At 41.6% G+C, this 13,462-nt stretch overlaps 1 protein-coding gene across 7 annotated transcripts in view; it reads left to right on the forward strand.

Annotated features, from left to right (window-relative positions):
• COL4A2 (collagen type IV alpha 2 chain) overlaps positions 1-13,462 on the forward strand; it is a 142,110-nt gene that overhangs the window by 112,774 nt on the left and 15,874 nt on the right. For all 7 annotated transcript variants that reach the window (XM_015277855.4, XM_046941167.1, XM_046941168.1 and 4 more), the window contains 11 exons: positions 28-134; positions 1,814-2,015; positions 2,751-2,810; positions 3,609-3,671; positions 5,409-5,516; positions 6,882-7,103; positions 9,074-9,235; positions 9,824-9,994; positions 11,007-11,150; positions 11,996-12,121; positions 12,465-12,646. In XM_015277855.4, coding sequence (XP_015133341.3) covers positions 28-134; positions 1,814-2,015; positions 2,751-2,810; positions 3,609-3,671; positions 5,409-5,516; positions 6,882-7,103; positions 9,074-9,235; positions 9,824-9,994; positions 11,007-11,150; positions 11,996-12,121; positions 12,465-12,646 — 1,547 coding nt within the window. The remainder of the gene's footprint in view (positions 1-27; positions 135-1,813; positions 2,016-2,750; positions 2,811-3,608; positions 3,672-5,408; positions 5,517-6,881; positions 7,104-9,073; positions 9,236-9,823; positions 9,995-11,006; positions 11,151-11,995; positions 12,122-12,464; positions 12,647-13,462) is intronic.

The following is a 13,462-nucleotide window of genomic DNA, read 5'->3' on the forward strand; positions in this document are numbered from 1 at the left end:
AGTCTCCCAATGAAAGGTCTGCTTTAGGCACCAAAGGAATCCGAGGAGATCCTGGACTTCCTGGTATCAGAGGGGAAGATGGTTTCCCAGGCAGAGATGGATTAGATGGTTTACCAGGACTGCCTGGCCTTCCGGTAAGTAGCAAATCTTAAGAAGGGACGAAAGGACGACCCAGGGAACTACCAACCTATCAGCCTCACTTCTGTGCCGGGGAAGATCATGGAACAGATCCTCCTGGAAGCTTTGCTAAGGCACATGGAACACAGGCAGGTGATGCAAGACAACAAGCATGGCTTCACCAAGGGCAGGTCCTGCCTAAACAGCCTAGTGGCCTTCTATGATGGCATGACTCCATCAGTGCACAAGTGAAGAGCCACTGGCATCACGTCTGGACTTCTGTAAGGCCTTTGACACAGTCCCCCACAACATCCAACATCCTTCTGTCCAAGCTGGAAATATAGCTAAACCATTTCCACCACACTCAATTACTAATTCATTTAATTCTGAGGATTAGTGATCATCAGGCTGCCCTTCACACATGGATAGGGATGCACCACTAAACTGGCTTTGCTGATTATTGATATACTAAATATCAATTTTACCTTCAAGATTCTTTAGAACCACCTTACATTTTTATTACAATTTTATTTAAACAAATAAGTAGTAGTGTATAACCCATTTAGGCCAATTTTATATCAGTAGTTTATTTGTGATAATTAGTGGTTTATTATCTAGCCTTGTGTATGGCAAACAGGTATACACATTGTAAGGTAAATAGGTATAGGACCAGAGAGATTATTGCATTTACAAAGGAGTAATGAAATAAAGAGCCTACCCATATTCTGGGCTCACAGAAAGGCTCCAAGAGGAGTGAACTCCAAATAAAGATCCTTCCTCCTTGGGAGTCAGCCCTTAAATGGGGTCTAGGAGGGGTGGAGCCAGGCTTCCAGTCACTCAGATGAAATTGCATTCACCGATGCCCCTGCAGCTGACTCAGCACTCTCCTCAGGTGGTCAATCAGAGGTTCAGGCCGTGATTCAACAGTTCCCATACACCTTGTGTAAGAGATTGTGTGTGGCATTTTGATATGATGGAGTTAACAGTTTACATCCCCAAAACATAGGTCACATCATTATTTATGTGTTTGATAATACCTCATCACCTATCACAAATGTTGTTTTGCACCACTGGGTTGCTCTTGCATCACATATGAGGATGGACCAGAGCTTTGTCATCCAATGTGGACCACAGTGGGTTTTACTACCAGTAAAAATGGTACTTTTTATTAAGTCTGTGGATGGGAACGTTTTCTGGTGATGTTCTAAAGATGTTGATTTAATATTGCAGTAACATCACTAGAGTAACAGAGCAAGAAAAAATCTGCCCATTTGGGCACAATTTTATGTCAGCTTTTGTCAACATCTAAGACGTAAATTCCACACCAGAACTAACTTTCACACACCTCTTGTGATGCGTATGCTTTCCCTCATATCCACTCACAGCATTTCAGAAAGGGTAGTAAGGCTGTCTACAGCAGTGATTCATATTTCCCATATGTTCTTCATTTGCCAGCCTTTTTAGGGGAATGTTCCCTCTAAGAGTGCTTCTCTCATGCCTTTTCTGCTATGGGGGTCTAAAATAATGTCTGATTATTCCAAATATATCATATTTGCAATTTTGCTTTAAAAAGCTGGGATGCAGTACATGAGGAATAGCTGCCTATAGGATGTTGTTCATGAGAGTAGTTCAACTCTGTGAGTTTTGTTTCTTTTGCAGCAAAGGCAGAAGTATATTCATTTCCCACTTCCCACAGGGTGATGGTATCAGAGGTCTCCCCGGGGATCCTGGTTATCCAGGAGAATTAGGCCCAAAGGGCTTTCCAGGAGAAATAGGCCTACCAGGTGAAGGATATCCTGGCCCAAAAGGATACCGTGGTCTTCCAGGTGACCGTGGAACAGATGGACACCCTGGGCCTCCAGGTCTGCCTGGTCCACCAGGAGAGCCTGGCCAATTAGGTAAGAACAATTTCTCTGTCTTATATCAAATCCTTGGGAGATCATTACTGAATTGTGTGTACAGCATCTGTTCAGAAACAGTGTTGAAAAGGTAGCATTTGGTGGAGGACTATATGAGTAAAAGGGATTGCCTTCATTAAACGTCCAGAAATCTTTTTAAAAAAGTAGTTTCATTTAAGGTATTGAAATAGCATCAGGGAATGTGTTGGTGTCAGCAATTAAAATCTTTTGTATTTTAAGCAGCTACAGGGAATGGAGCAATGTTCTGCCTTTAGATTACTTACAGGTGGTTTTCTCTGTTCTCCATCCAACTTCACCTTATAACTGAGCAGAGAAAATCCTTTATCTGCCCTTTAGAGTTCTTCATTGTATCTTTGCAGCTATCTGAGCCCCTTCTTGCCTAAGATTGCCAGGGCTGTGTTCACAAAAGCTCAGGCTCAAAGGATTTTGCTTGGGTTCAAGATGCTTAGCAGAATATACAAGCCAAAACAGGCACCTGCCAACCCTACGCGGTACATGTGATATATAGGCTCCTAAGGCAGATATAATTACAATGCAGGCTGTAATTAATATACGGATAGAGTTCAAGTGTTTTTGTTGTATATGGTTTTTCCAATGCATAATGCATAAAATAACATGTATCTGATGTTGTAATAGAGGTTTTGTTGAGAAATGAAAGCTTTTTTAGATTTCTCTCTTAAATGATAACTATCTTTTCCTGTTCTTTGCTCGCAGACTGCGGGCAGGTGATTGAAGATTTTTCTAGAGGAGAAGCAACTGATCCAGTATGGTCAGGTAATGAACATACAAATGGCTTGAATATATTTTAACATTAAGTCTTATGTGGCTGTTGAGACTTCATACTTCTTTCTGATGACTGCTTTGAATGCTATTAATTGTAAACTATCTAAACTTCAGGTCACAAATAACCATACATATACAGTACATAGCTCTAAAATGATTTAATCAAATCAAATGTTTTCTATAATTCTTGCAGTTTTACCTCTGCAATCCAGAAATTCTTTGTTTAATTGATCCTGAGTGTTTACTGTGATAAAATAATGATTACCATGCAAACTACAGCAACAGAGCCAGAAATGAAGTTCCAAAGAGAACGTAAGAAACCTTTGCAAGAACTCTGAGTGAAGAGTTTCAGTGCAATCGGACACATAAAAAATAAAGACCTACAACTGTACCAAAATTTGACTTGATTTATTTGGTGGTATAAATTGCCTGTGGGAAAACAAAGTGTCTCTCTTATGCTGATAATAAGCTGTCCATGATGTTGAAATAGTCTTCCCACACCAGCCTAGCTAAAGAAGCCACCACCATAGTCTCTATAAAATAGGCAGAAGAGTGGCTCTGGATTAAATTACTGGGGTGGAGCTCTTCATGAGTGGTCCCCAGAGAATGCCACCCATCACCAGTGTTGCATTGTTGTTTTTTTTAATGAAGAATAAAACTCCTAAAATTGGGATTTCTCCTGTTGATTTCATTCACCTGCTTTGACAGTGTTATCTTAGCTGCAGGCACAGAGCTGATGAGAGACAGCATGTAAGCAGATACGCTGTGACTAAACGTCTTTCTTGGCAGGTGGAGGCTGCGTGAGGCCACCAAAGGGATCTCAAGGCAACCCAGGGCTGCCAGGAGCCACAGGTAATATTTTTCTTTCACCTTTTTTTTTTCTTCCACACATATAAAGGAGAGAACAATAGTCCTGTACTGCACTCAGAAAATACTTTTCATGCTGCACAGGCTATTTATGTGCTTCTTAATTCTGGCCTCTGAAAGGTTCCTATATCTGCTTCACCAAAAAACAAACAAACAAGAAGTCCAGCAGCTAAAATGGCAAAAATTGATGGCTAAACAATAGAAATTCTGAAAACTAAACTATCAAAATTCAAGTGATATTTTCTTTTCTGTTATAGTTAGAAGTGGATAGAAACTTACTTTCAGTCTAGTAAATTGAGTTGTAATTCATGATGATGCTAAGCAACAGCACTTAAAATGTTAAAGCATGCTGCTGACCTTCAAGACTGAGCTGGGAACTGAAAGAGTGCAGGGAGCTGGGGAGGAGAGAAAAGCAAAGCATTGCATGAGGGTGATTTTAAGGGAACTTGACCAAAAATCTGGATCTTGGAATGCAATGGATTGATGAGTCTCGTGTAATAAAGCTATTGCATGAAAATATATGTAAATAATACGGTTTTATAAACATTAAAAAAAAAAAGGAAAGAATCCTACAAGATGTTTGCAAGACGCTTACAGTTTTTGAGATGCTGAGAAACAGTTACATGAGCTCAATGCCAGAGGAACACATTTTTAGAGCACAGCCCTTATCTTACTACCTAAGCTATAAACCTCCACTATTACAAAAATAGTATGTAGGCTATTTAATTTGTATTCAGTTTCTAGGATGATTGGATCTAACCTTTAGCCTTGTATTTCTTTTTTTTTTTTGGTTATCTAAACCAGTCAGCTCCTGTCCTGTGATCAGTTTAACAGAGAAGGGAAAAAATTGTTCCTCCTGCAGTGTCTCATTTGAGCCCATTACTATTGAGCATTTTTCCTTTCACACTGCCTTTTGACCTTAAGCCAAATTCCAGCTCTTCAAGGAGTTAGTCAACAAAACCCCCTTGGGAAACTTTCCTCGAGGACAAGGAAGCATTGCAGAGCTATAAGATATTTAAAGAAGCTTTCCTTAATACACAAAAGTTATCCATTCCCAGGTGTAGGAAGGCAGGAGACCAGCATGGCTGAACTGGGACCTGCTGGTCAAACTGGAGAGCAAGAGGAAAACACAGAGGCAGTGGAAGCAGGGGCAGGTATCCTGGGAGGTGTATAGAGATGCTGCTAGGCTGTGTAGGTATGGGATTGGGAAGACCAAGACCCAACAGGAATTGGAACAGGTTGTCTAGAGAGGTGGTGGATGCCCTGTCCCTGGAGACATGCAAAGTCAGGCTGAAGAGGGCTCTGAGCACCCTGATCTAGCTGCAGATGTCTCTGTCATTGCAAGGGAGTAGATGTCCTTTAAAAGTCCCTTCCAATTCAAATGATTCTATAATTCTAAAAAGCTTAATTACAAAATAATCTTCAAAAAGGTCTCCAGAAGTCTATCGGACAGGTCATTTTCACCCTCACCATTTACATATTGTTAGTCTTAAAATCAGGAGCAGTCTTTAATCCATGCTTGTAAACGTACTTAGCCTAGAGTTTGGGGCCATTCTTGGGATCTTGAGTACAGTGTCATCCCATAAATTTTATTTTAAAAGTCCATCTTTGTAGCTGGAAACAGATAACTAAAGTACTTGACTCCACCTTTGCTGCATTATATGCAAATTTCTGTTTTGACTGTTTAGATCACACTTTCTTAATTTCTTTTATATAATTTAGGTACTAAAGGTGCAAGAGGATTCCCGGGTGATCCAGGCCCAGTGGGATTCCCAGGGCTAAATGGTACACGAGGTGATCCAGGTCGGGAAGGATATCCAGGTCCTCCAGGTACCTTGAAATAATTAATCATTCTTCATATATTTATGACCTTGGCTACAGTCATGTAAGCACAATCACCTTACTCCAGATCCATCTTCATTTATCTCACCTTCCATCTTCAAACAATAAGCTGTTATAAAATTTTTTTGAAGCCAAAAGAATTTTCTGCAACTTCCTATAATGACAAAAAGACTCCAGCCTTTTAAAGTCTGCTTTATAGTGCAAAATTACAAATGGCAACAGTTCATGAAGATGATGTAGGAATAAGAAAACTCAGTAGTAAGATGTTTTGGATTCCACATGGAATGATAATTGCAGAAAGGAAGAAAATAGCAGTGTTATTGTTTCAATTTAAGTCTTTATAGCATTGATTTAAATAATAATGAACAAAGCAAAGTACTAGCTATACACCTTGCCCACAGTTGGCTGTGTTTCCAGTGTTTCCAAGCACTCAGTGCTAGTCACGTTTTTCCTGATCTGTAATAGGTGAAAGCAAGGTTGGTACATGTCTTGATCAATAGACAAGGGGCGTGGACAAAAAACTCATTCTGGGCGGGAACGTGAATCTGTATTTCCCTTTCCAAGCTCTGCAGAGTGCACTAAATGCAAAATCAGGGCTCCTATACTGTATGGCTGCCAGGCCACAGAGTAGTTAGCACTCAGACTGATTTTCAGCTGTCTTCCATACTGTCTTTCAACCATGCTTGGACTTAACTTCCAGTCCAGGTCCATTTTACCATTCCTCCCTGCCTCCTGTGTGGGAGTCCTTCCCAGTCATTCACCAGTAGGGTAGTAGACAAGGCACAGTGGCACTGGTATATGAAGAGTGTGAAGCAATTGGCATTGGCCCCTTGAGATGTACAGGGAACAGCAGAGGCAGTGACCCCTCTGGGCAACTCCCCAAGGCCTCTCTAGTTTACTGATTGCATTCACTCTTCATCTGTTCAAATTTCACTGCTGTCTTTTCCCTGCTGTTTATCAAACCATTATTTGGTATACAGGAAGTGTTTTTTCACCCTTAGATTGTAAGATGTTTATAAGATGTTGCAGTAGCCATGTCAAAACAGTTTCATGAAAGTAGCTGTGTATGGAGCTGTGGATCTTTTGCCCGTAGGTACGACATTATCTTGAAGGGTCATTTGTAAGTTTTGTCAATTTCCACACTTGGTCAACAATTCTTCTGAATGTTATGTGTTTTTAAAAGCTTTATATGCACTTCACTTTGTTTAATTTTACGTGTTTCTGCTGAGAACTAAGGGGAGTTACAATAATATAGCAGATGATATGATGATGTATCTGGGATTTGCACAGCAACTTCTGTAGTGGATGCTGTGATGCCTCATCCCTGGTTGTTTGCTTTTTTTTTTTTTGTAGGCTTTATTGGGCCCCGGGGAGACAGAGGCCCAAATGGCCTACCTGGACTACAGGGACATCCAGGTCTTATGGGAAAGTCTGGTGCTCCAGGACTTGCTGGACAGAAGGGTGCTCCTGGTGACGTTCTGGGAGCAGCAGCAGGTCCTCGAGGGGATGATGGGCTGCCTGGCTTCCCTGGCTTGAAAGGTGCACCAGGAGATCAAGGAATACCAGGAATTAGAGGTACTTCAAGTAAAGAAATGTTTAAGATTGGGGTATAAATGTAGCCAAACTATGACTATGTGAGAGAAGTGACAGACCAGTAGAACTCACGCCAAGTGCTCGTAACCCCAGAGCCTGGTTCCTCCAAACACCTCCTGGAGATTCACTGCTTATGACCAGCACTCTCACTGCACCACATGGCATCAGCTACAATAGGATATCAAAGAACAAGATTTTGCTCATCTTTGTTGTATCAGATACATCCTTTAGTTTTTCTCGCCATAGTTAATTATCTTGAATTTTCACTTATGGACTGCATAATATTCAGCTTAATTTCCAACCCCCAGAATGTCTGGATAATAGGTGGCTTTGCAGTATAGCATATAGCTTCACTGCAGAATCTGTAAATATTAGCAGAGAAGGCACAGCATTTAGTAACACATTAATAAGCCCTTTTAACTCAAGGGTCTTTGAGCACTCAGGAACAAGAAAAAGGGAGCATTACATACTTATTCACAATTTTAGGGTACTCACTTTATTTTGTTATTTTACAGAACTTAAAAAAACATGTTCTACTCCTAGTAGAGAGAGAAAACCATAACATCTTTATAGAAGCTGTCTGGGTCACTGAGTTCAATGGAGAACTTTCAATAGCTTCTATAGGAATTAAGCATTACCTGCTATACTGTTTCAGCTGGACACTTAAGACTGCAGATTACTCCCTTGCCCTGCTGTGGAAGTGAGGAAGGAGGAGAAATTGTGTGACTAGCTCAAAGCAAAGAGGAATTTGATAGAAACTTATTTTGGAGACTCATCTCATGATTTTCAATGCAAATGGATAAAGACAAGATAAGCATGTCATTTTACATGACTTATTTGAAGTGGTGAGGTCTGTTTTCATCTTCTGTACAGTCACAGAGTGAAGGAATGGAATAAAGGCAGCTCTGTGGCACTGTGGTAACATCTGACATGTCTGAGAAAACAATGCCACTATTGCCCTAAGACTATTTTTCTCTGAGGGGGAAGAAGTTCAAGGGTAAACACAAAAAGCATATGAATTTGTGAATGATTTTTTTTTTCCTTTTAGTTTTATATGAAGTGTTTGGCAATTCCTTTATTTCATCTGTGCCAGTTAAACTACTAGCCCTTCAGAACAGGGAGCAAATGTCTCTGTTCTGTTGTTAAGAGAACTCACCGTGTGTGACCTTTTAGTTTCTCTCAGTTCTAAAGTACATGCAACTACATTCAAGCCTCTGGACCTACAGTGATGTAAAACCCAAATGAAGAGAAGCAGAGCCACCTAACCTGGATTTTAAGTGTGATGTGCTTTTGAGATCTTGTACACTATTGCTTCTCCGATCTGAATGCAAAGAGTGTATTGCCATTTAAATCTGGAAGGACTTGACATTGCCTTTGCTATTATTTTGTAGAGGTGTAAATTGTCACTCAGTACATGAAGTGTAGAATCAGGGCATTTTGCTGAGGAATTTGTATGAATCTTATAGCAATACCTCACTTGAAAAGTTCTGAATGAGAACACAAAATTACAACCCACTGTTGCCTTATTTTTTTCCATTTCTGCCTATCACATTTTAGGAAGGATTCAGGGTATTATCTCTATGTTTTGGTCAACTCATTTCGGTTCTTACAAAGATGTATGTAACAAAGGTCAGAAATTACAGAATTATTGGAGTTAGAAATGAAAGAGAGTTACTCTGTTTAGATCTACCTGGTACTAAATTACTTCCATTCATTTGAAAGAGCCCATCAAACAATTTCCAGTGCAAATATTGAGACTAGCACCAATAACATCAAGAATTTAAAAACTAACAAGCAGTCTTTTAATTTGCTTTTCCTGTTCCCACTGATTTTCAGAGGAAAACTGTATCCTGAAAGAACAGTACATATTCACCTGCTTTGAGAAGTGATATGTAATAATCAGCTCTCTCAATATTTTATGTTCTCTAATGCATGGTATTATGGTATTTTAGGAGCGGACGGTAACCCAGGATTGCCAGGCCCCAAAGGTGACCCAGGGCTGCAAGGTCTCCCTGGTTTGATGGGTTTGCCAGGAACACCAGGAACTCATGGATTCCCAGGGCCACCAGGAAACCGCGGCCCTGACGGTGGACCTGGCTCTCAAGGACCCCTTGGTGAGGAAGTACCGCTGTCCTCTGTTGCTTCTCCTCCCTGTTCTCTGCGGCAGGAAACCCATATAATTTCCCCAGGGGAAAGTTAACATTGGGATTGTAGCACATGCCGAGCTGTAATTCTCAGTCAAGGAAATGACACGGATATTGCAGGCACTGTGAATGCAAATCATGCTGGCATCTCAGTTGGGGTGTAGGGGTGATGATGGTCCTCAGAGGCAGAGCTGCTGCTTTTCCTTCTATAGCCTCGTGCCGTGCCTGGACAGAGCTCACTGCAGTCAGTCTGGGAGAACGGAGCAACTAAATGGGAGTAATCTTGTATAAAAGAGGCTTAATTTTTAAATAAAAGAGGAGGGGGAGATCATGTTGGGAGTGAGTATAGAACCAGGATGTTAGCAAGATTGGTTTGTGTTGAGAAGCTGCTTTGTCTCTGTAATCATTTCTGAAGTTCTTTGATGAAAAAACCCTGTTTTTTCCCCTTCAACTTGAAGCCAGTATGATAGCAGTTTTTCCCTTCTTGGGCTACCTTATATGTAATCACTGTGTATATCCAAACACTTTAATCTCCCTTTTCACACGTTCACATGGCAGGTCCACCAGGTGCAAGGGGAGAAGATGGCGAGCAAGGCTTTCCTGGTCCCGTGGGCATGAAAGGTCTGTCTGGTGACAAAGGTGAAACAGGTTTCCCAGGATTACAAGGTATCCCTGGTGTGACCGGTCCCCCTGGCATTAGTGGGATGGATGGCTTCCCAGGAGACAAAGGTAAGCTCTAAGTAGCTGCACTGAAAGGAATAATGTTGCTTAAAGCTGCTCAATGCTGAGATGAATAGGACACATTTTCTGCTGGACTACTTCTTTAAAACAGAAGAGTTATGCTCCCAGGCTTAATATATTCCAAAATCATTGTCTGTTTTCTCTTGTGTTGTGCTTGGTGCAAAGCTAGCTTGTGACATGCAGCCTTACTACGGAGAGCAATGGTGGTTTACAGTATTTACTATTTGTTCTTTCCAAAAGTCTTTCCCTTGGCCCAGTCCCACCAGCTCTCACTGAATTGGAGAGATGTTTCCCCAAAACTTGAAAGTTTTTGAAAGTTGGCAGCTGTGTGCTGAGCAGTGCCAGACACCAGACCTCGATGCTGAATTTTAACACGATACTGATCTTTTGTATAGACAAGGAGAGACTCTCTCCTGTCTGCCGCAAAAGCACTGTATACGATGCAAGTTGTTTGTGTCGCACAAGGAGTTTCACCAGAGTTCAACTCTGCTTAAACAGAAGAGATGAGTGCCTAAGAACTCATACAGAATGATGAAATCATCAGTTGAAAAGACAGTTAAGACTTCTTTTTTTTCCCCCAGGATTACTCTACTGTACTGATCAGCTCCTCATTAGAGGAATGAAGATCTGTTTGTTAGCATGGCCAATGTAAGATAGGATCCTCTTGTTTAGAAGAGAGGAGTGCCATAATTGTTGGCCTGTAGGATCAGGGTTGAAATGATTTTTCAGAAGATGACACTATAATCTGGCCATCTCCACATCTTCTTTTGGCCAGATTAAACAACTCATTGAAGCCCTGATCTCGTTTAGATACCTACCTGCCAGAGAGCTTAGGTGCCTAATATAGAATGGCACATTGTCCTAGGCATCGATGGTACCCAAAAATGGTGCTGCAGCAGTGCAGCTTTCAGACAGCTTTAGTCGTGCATTATCACTTCATATTTACTTATTCTGCAGAAATCTGAACAAGATAACAGTTTTCTTCCACTTCTCTTTAAAGGCTCAAGAGGTTCACCTGGCATTGATGGTTTCAAAGGCATGCCAGGCCTGAAAGGAAGACCAGGAATCAAAGGAATCAAAGGAGAATTTGGCTTACTTGGGACTCGGGGTGATAAAGGCGCACAGGGCGCACGAGGCTTTAAAGGTATTTGCTTATGAGTGGTACAGCGTTTGCTTTTCACATACAGAGAACTATTTTGCAAGGGTGCACTGACAAAGATGACACATTTTAGACATAGTTTAGCTCAGACATTCCTTCACCTATTTCACACATGGGCCTCTGGCTGAGAGGCTTGGATTTGAGGCTCAAGGGAAGGCTGTTTCTTTGTGAATCTTGAGCATGGTCAGAATGGAGGCGGACACTCCACTGAGTTTGAATGCACCTCCAGGCACATGCAGAACTCTACAGAGTTTTTCTCTGGGAGGTGTAAGACGCTCTGGGGAAAAGATTCAGATTTTGCCTCAAGATAAAGGCAACAAAATATTCAGAAAACTGTGCAGTTAAGTCAGAAACGTATCAGTTGATATCACTGTCAGCAAAAGGAACACTGTAATTCAGTCCTCCAAAGGGAAGTTGGAACAAAATAGCTGGTAACGAATCCAGACGCTTTCTTTCACCCAGGCCTTTTTAAGTCCCGTTTGACTGAGGGCTTCCCTTTCACTGGAACCTACCCACTTGTCTCTGCTATCTGTGATTTTGGTAACTGATCTACTGAGAGGTAAACTCCTCTAATCACAGAGGAGCCCAAGTCAAGCTCCCCAGAATAGCATATGGAAGTCTAGCTCAGTTTTCATATTCTCTTATGCTTAATTGTTCTGCAGGTATGTTGTATTGATATGGGCAGTTCTCCATGCAGACAGGTTTTCCATGGCTTGTGCAAGGTTTTCCATTAATCCCTTTTCACTGATTTCACTATTCTGTTGTCTCTTTTTTTCAGCACAGTGCAGCTGACCAGCTTTTTTAAGTATGGGTGTTTCTGTACCCTTTAGGTGACCGTGGAGAGCAAGGCCCCCCGGGAGAGCCCCCGAAGCTGAAGCCTAGCATGATGATGGAAGTTAAAGGTGAAAAAGGAGATGCTGGAGAAACTGGCACCAAGGGATTCTTTGGCATAAAAGGTCAGTGCTCATGGCAAAGCAAAGCGAGCACGTTTAGGTTTATTAATTGGTGTCTAAGTATTTTCTCACATACTGTATAAAACATTCACAGCTCAGTGCACCCCCATACTGCAGCCCACCCAGCAAAGCCTCCATCAAACAAAGCTGAGCTCGCAGAGACAAAACCCAAGGAAAACTAATTGTTCATGCCACTTGTGTGTGCTGCCCTGTTGTGCCAGCATGTTGTGGTGTTGTGTTGCAGGAAGGCTGTTAGCATGAAATTTTTTTCCACGTGGGCAACTGTGTATCAGCCTTCTCTGGTCTAGTGTTTTAAGTCTTCCCTGTTTGCCTTTTTCTCCTGCAGGTAGCAAGGGAATGCCAGGCCTCCCCGGTAAGACAGGAATTCCTGGGTCCCCAGGGCACCCCAGTTATGTGCCTGGTGTGAAGGGGGACATCGGTGCAAAAGGGCTGACGGGTCTGAAAGGGTATCCTGGTCCGACTGGCTCTCCAGGCATCAGAGGCTTCCCTGGCAGCACAGGAGGCAGGGTGAGTCCATACCAGGACTGGCAAAATGGTGTCCTTTTGCTTCAACTTCTCTAGGGAGCAGCATTCACCCCTTGAAATTATACTGAACGGCTGAAGTACAAAGATAAAAATGCAATAAGAATGGAATAAATAGAGCAAATCCTTTTGCTTGATGTCTCTAATGTTCATTAAGGAGAATCTCTTCTCATTGGGAGACATCAGATTTCAGGTGCCAGCTTTCTGCCTATGAGGACCCAGATTGTTCCTTCCAGATCCTTGGTTACTGTAGCTGCTGGTACAAATTATTTTCAGCAGTGTGTTTACTCTTTCTTTCCAGATTGATGGCACCACTGCCAATAATTACTCACTGTCACTTCCCTAATAGTAAAAAGCCTAAGAATCTGAGCTCCTTCAGGGCAATTCACTTTGGCAGCAAAATAAGTTATACTGAAGTCTTGCAAAAGGTCTGGCACACATAATTTCTTTAATGGAGACAAGAAAATGTGTTCCTTTCTCACTTAGAAATGTCCTTCAAGTTCAGTAGAACTTTTTCCTGACCAAGAACAGGGAGACCATCTGCCATATACGTGCAATATGATGTTTTCCATTTCAAACTGAGACTTAGCAAACACAGCTTGTCACTTGGTTTGCACTCGTTTGGTTTAACTGATTTCAGCCAAATGATTCAAAGTACAATGGAAACAAACAAACAAAAACAAACAAACAAAAGACCTCCAAAACACACAGAGCAAAACAAGAGGTAAATTTAATGGCCTTTTTTCAATATTCAAACTCTGCTGCTTGGAAGGTTGAATAAATCCTCATTCTTATTAACCC

The sequence above is a fragment of the Gallus gallus genome, chromosome 1 (assembly GCF_016699485.2).
Source record: "Gallus gallus isolate bGalGal1 chromosome 1, bGalGal1.mat.broiler.GRCg7b, whole genome shotgun sequence".
Lineage (NCBI taxonomy): Eukaryota > Metazoa > Chordata > Aves > Galliformes > Phasianidae > Gallus > Gallus gallus.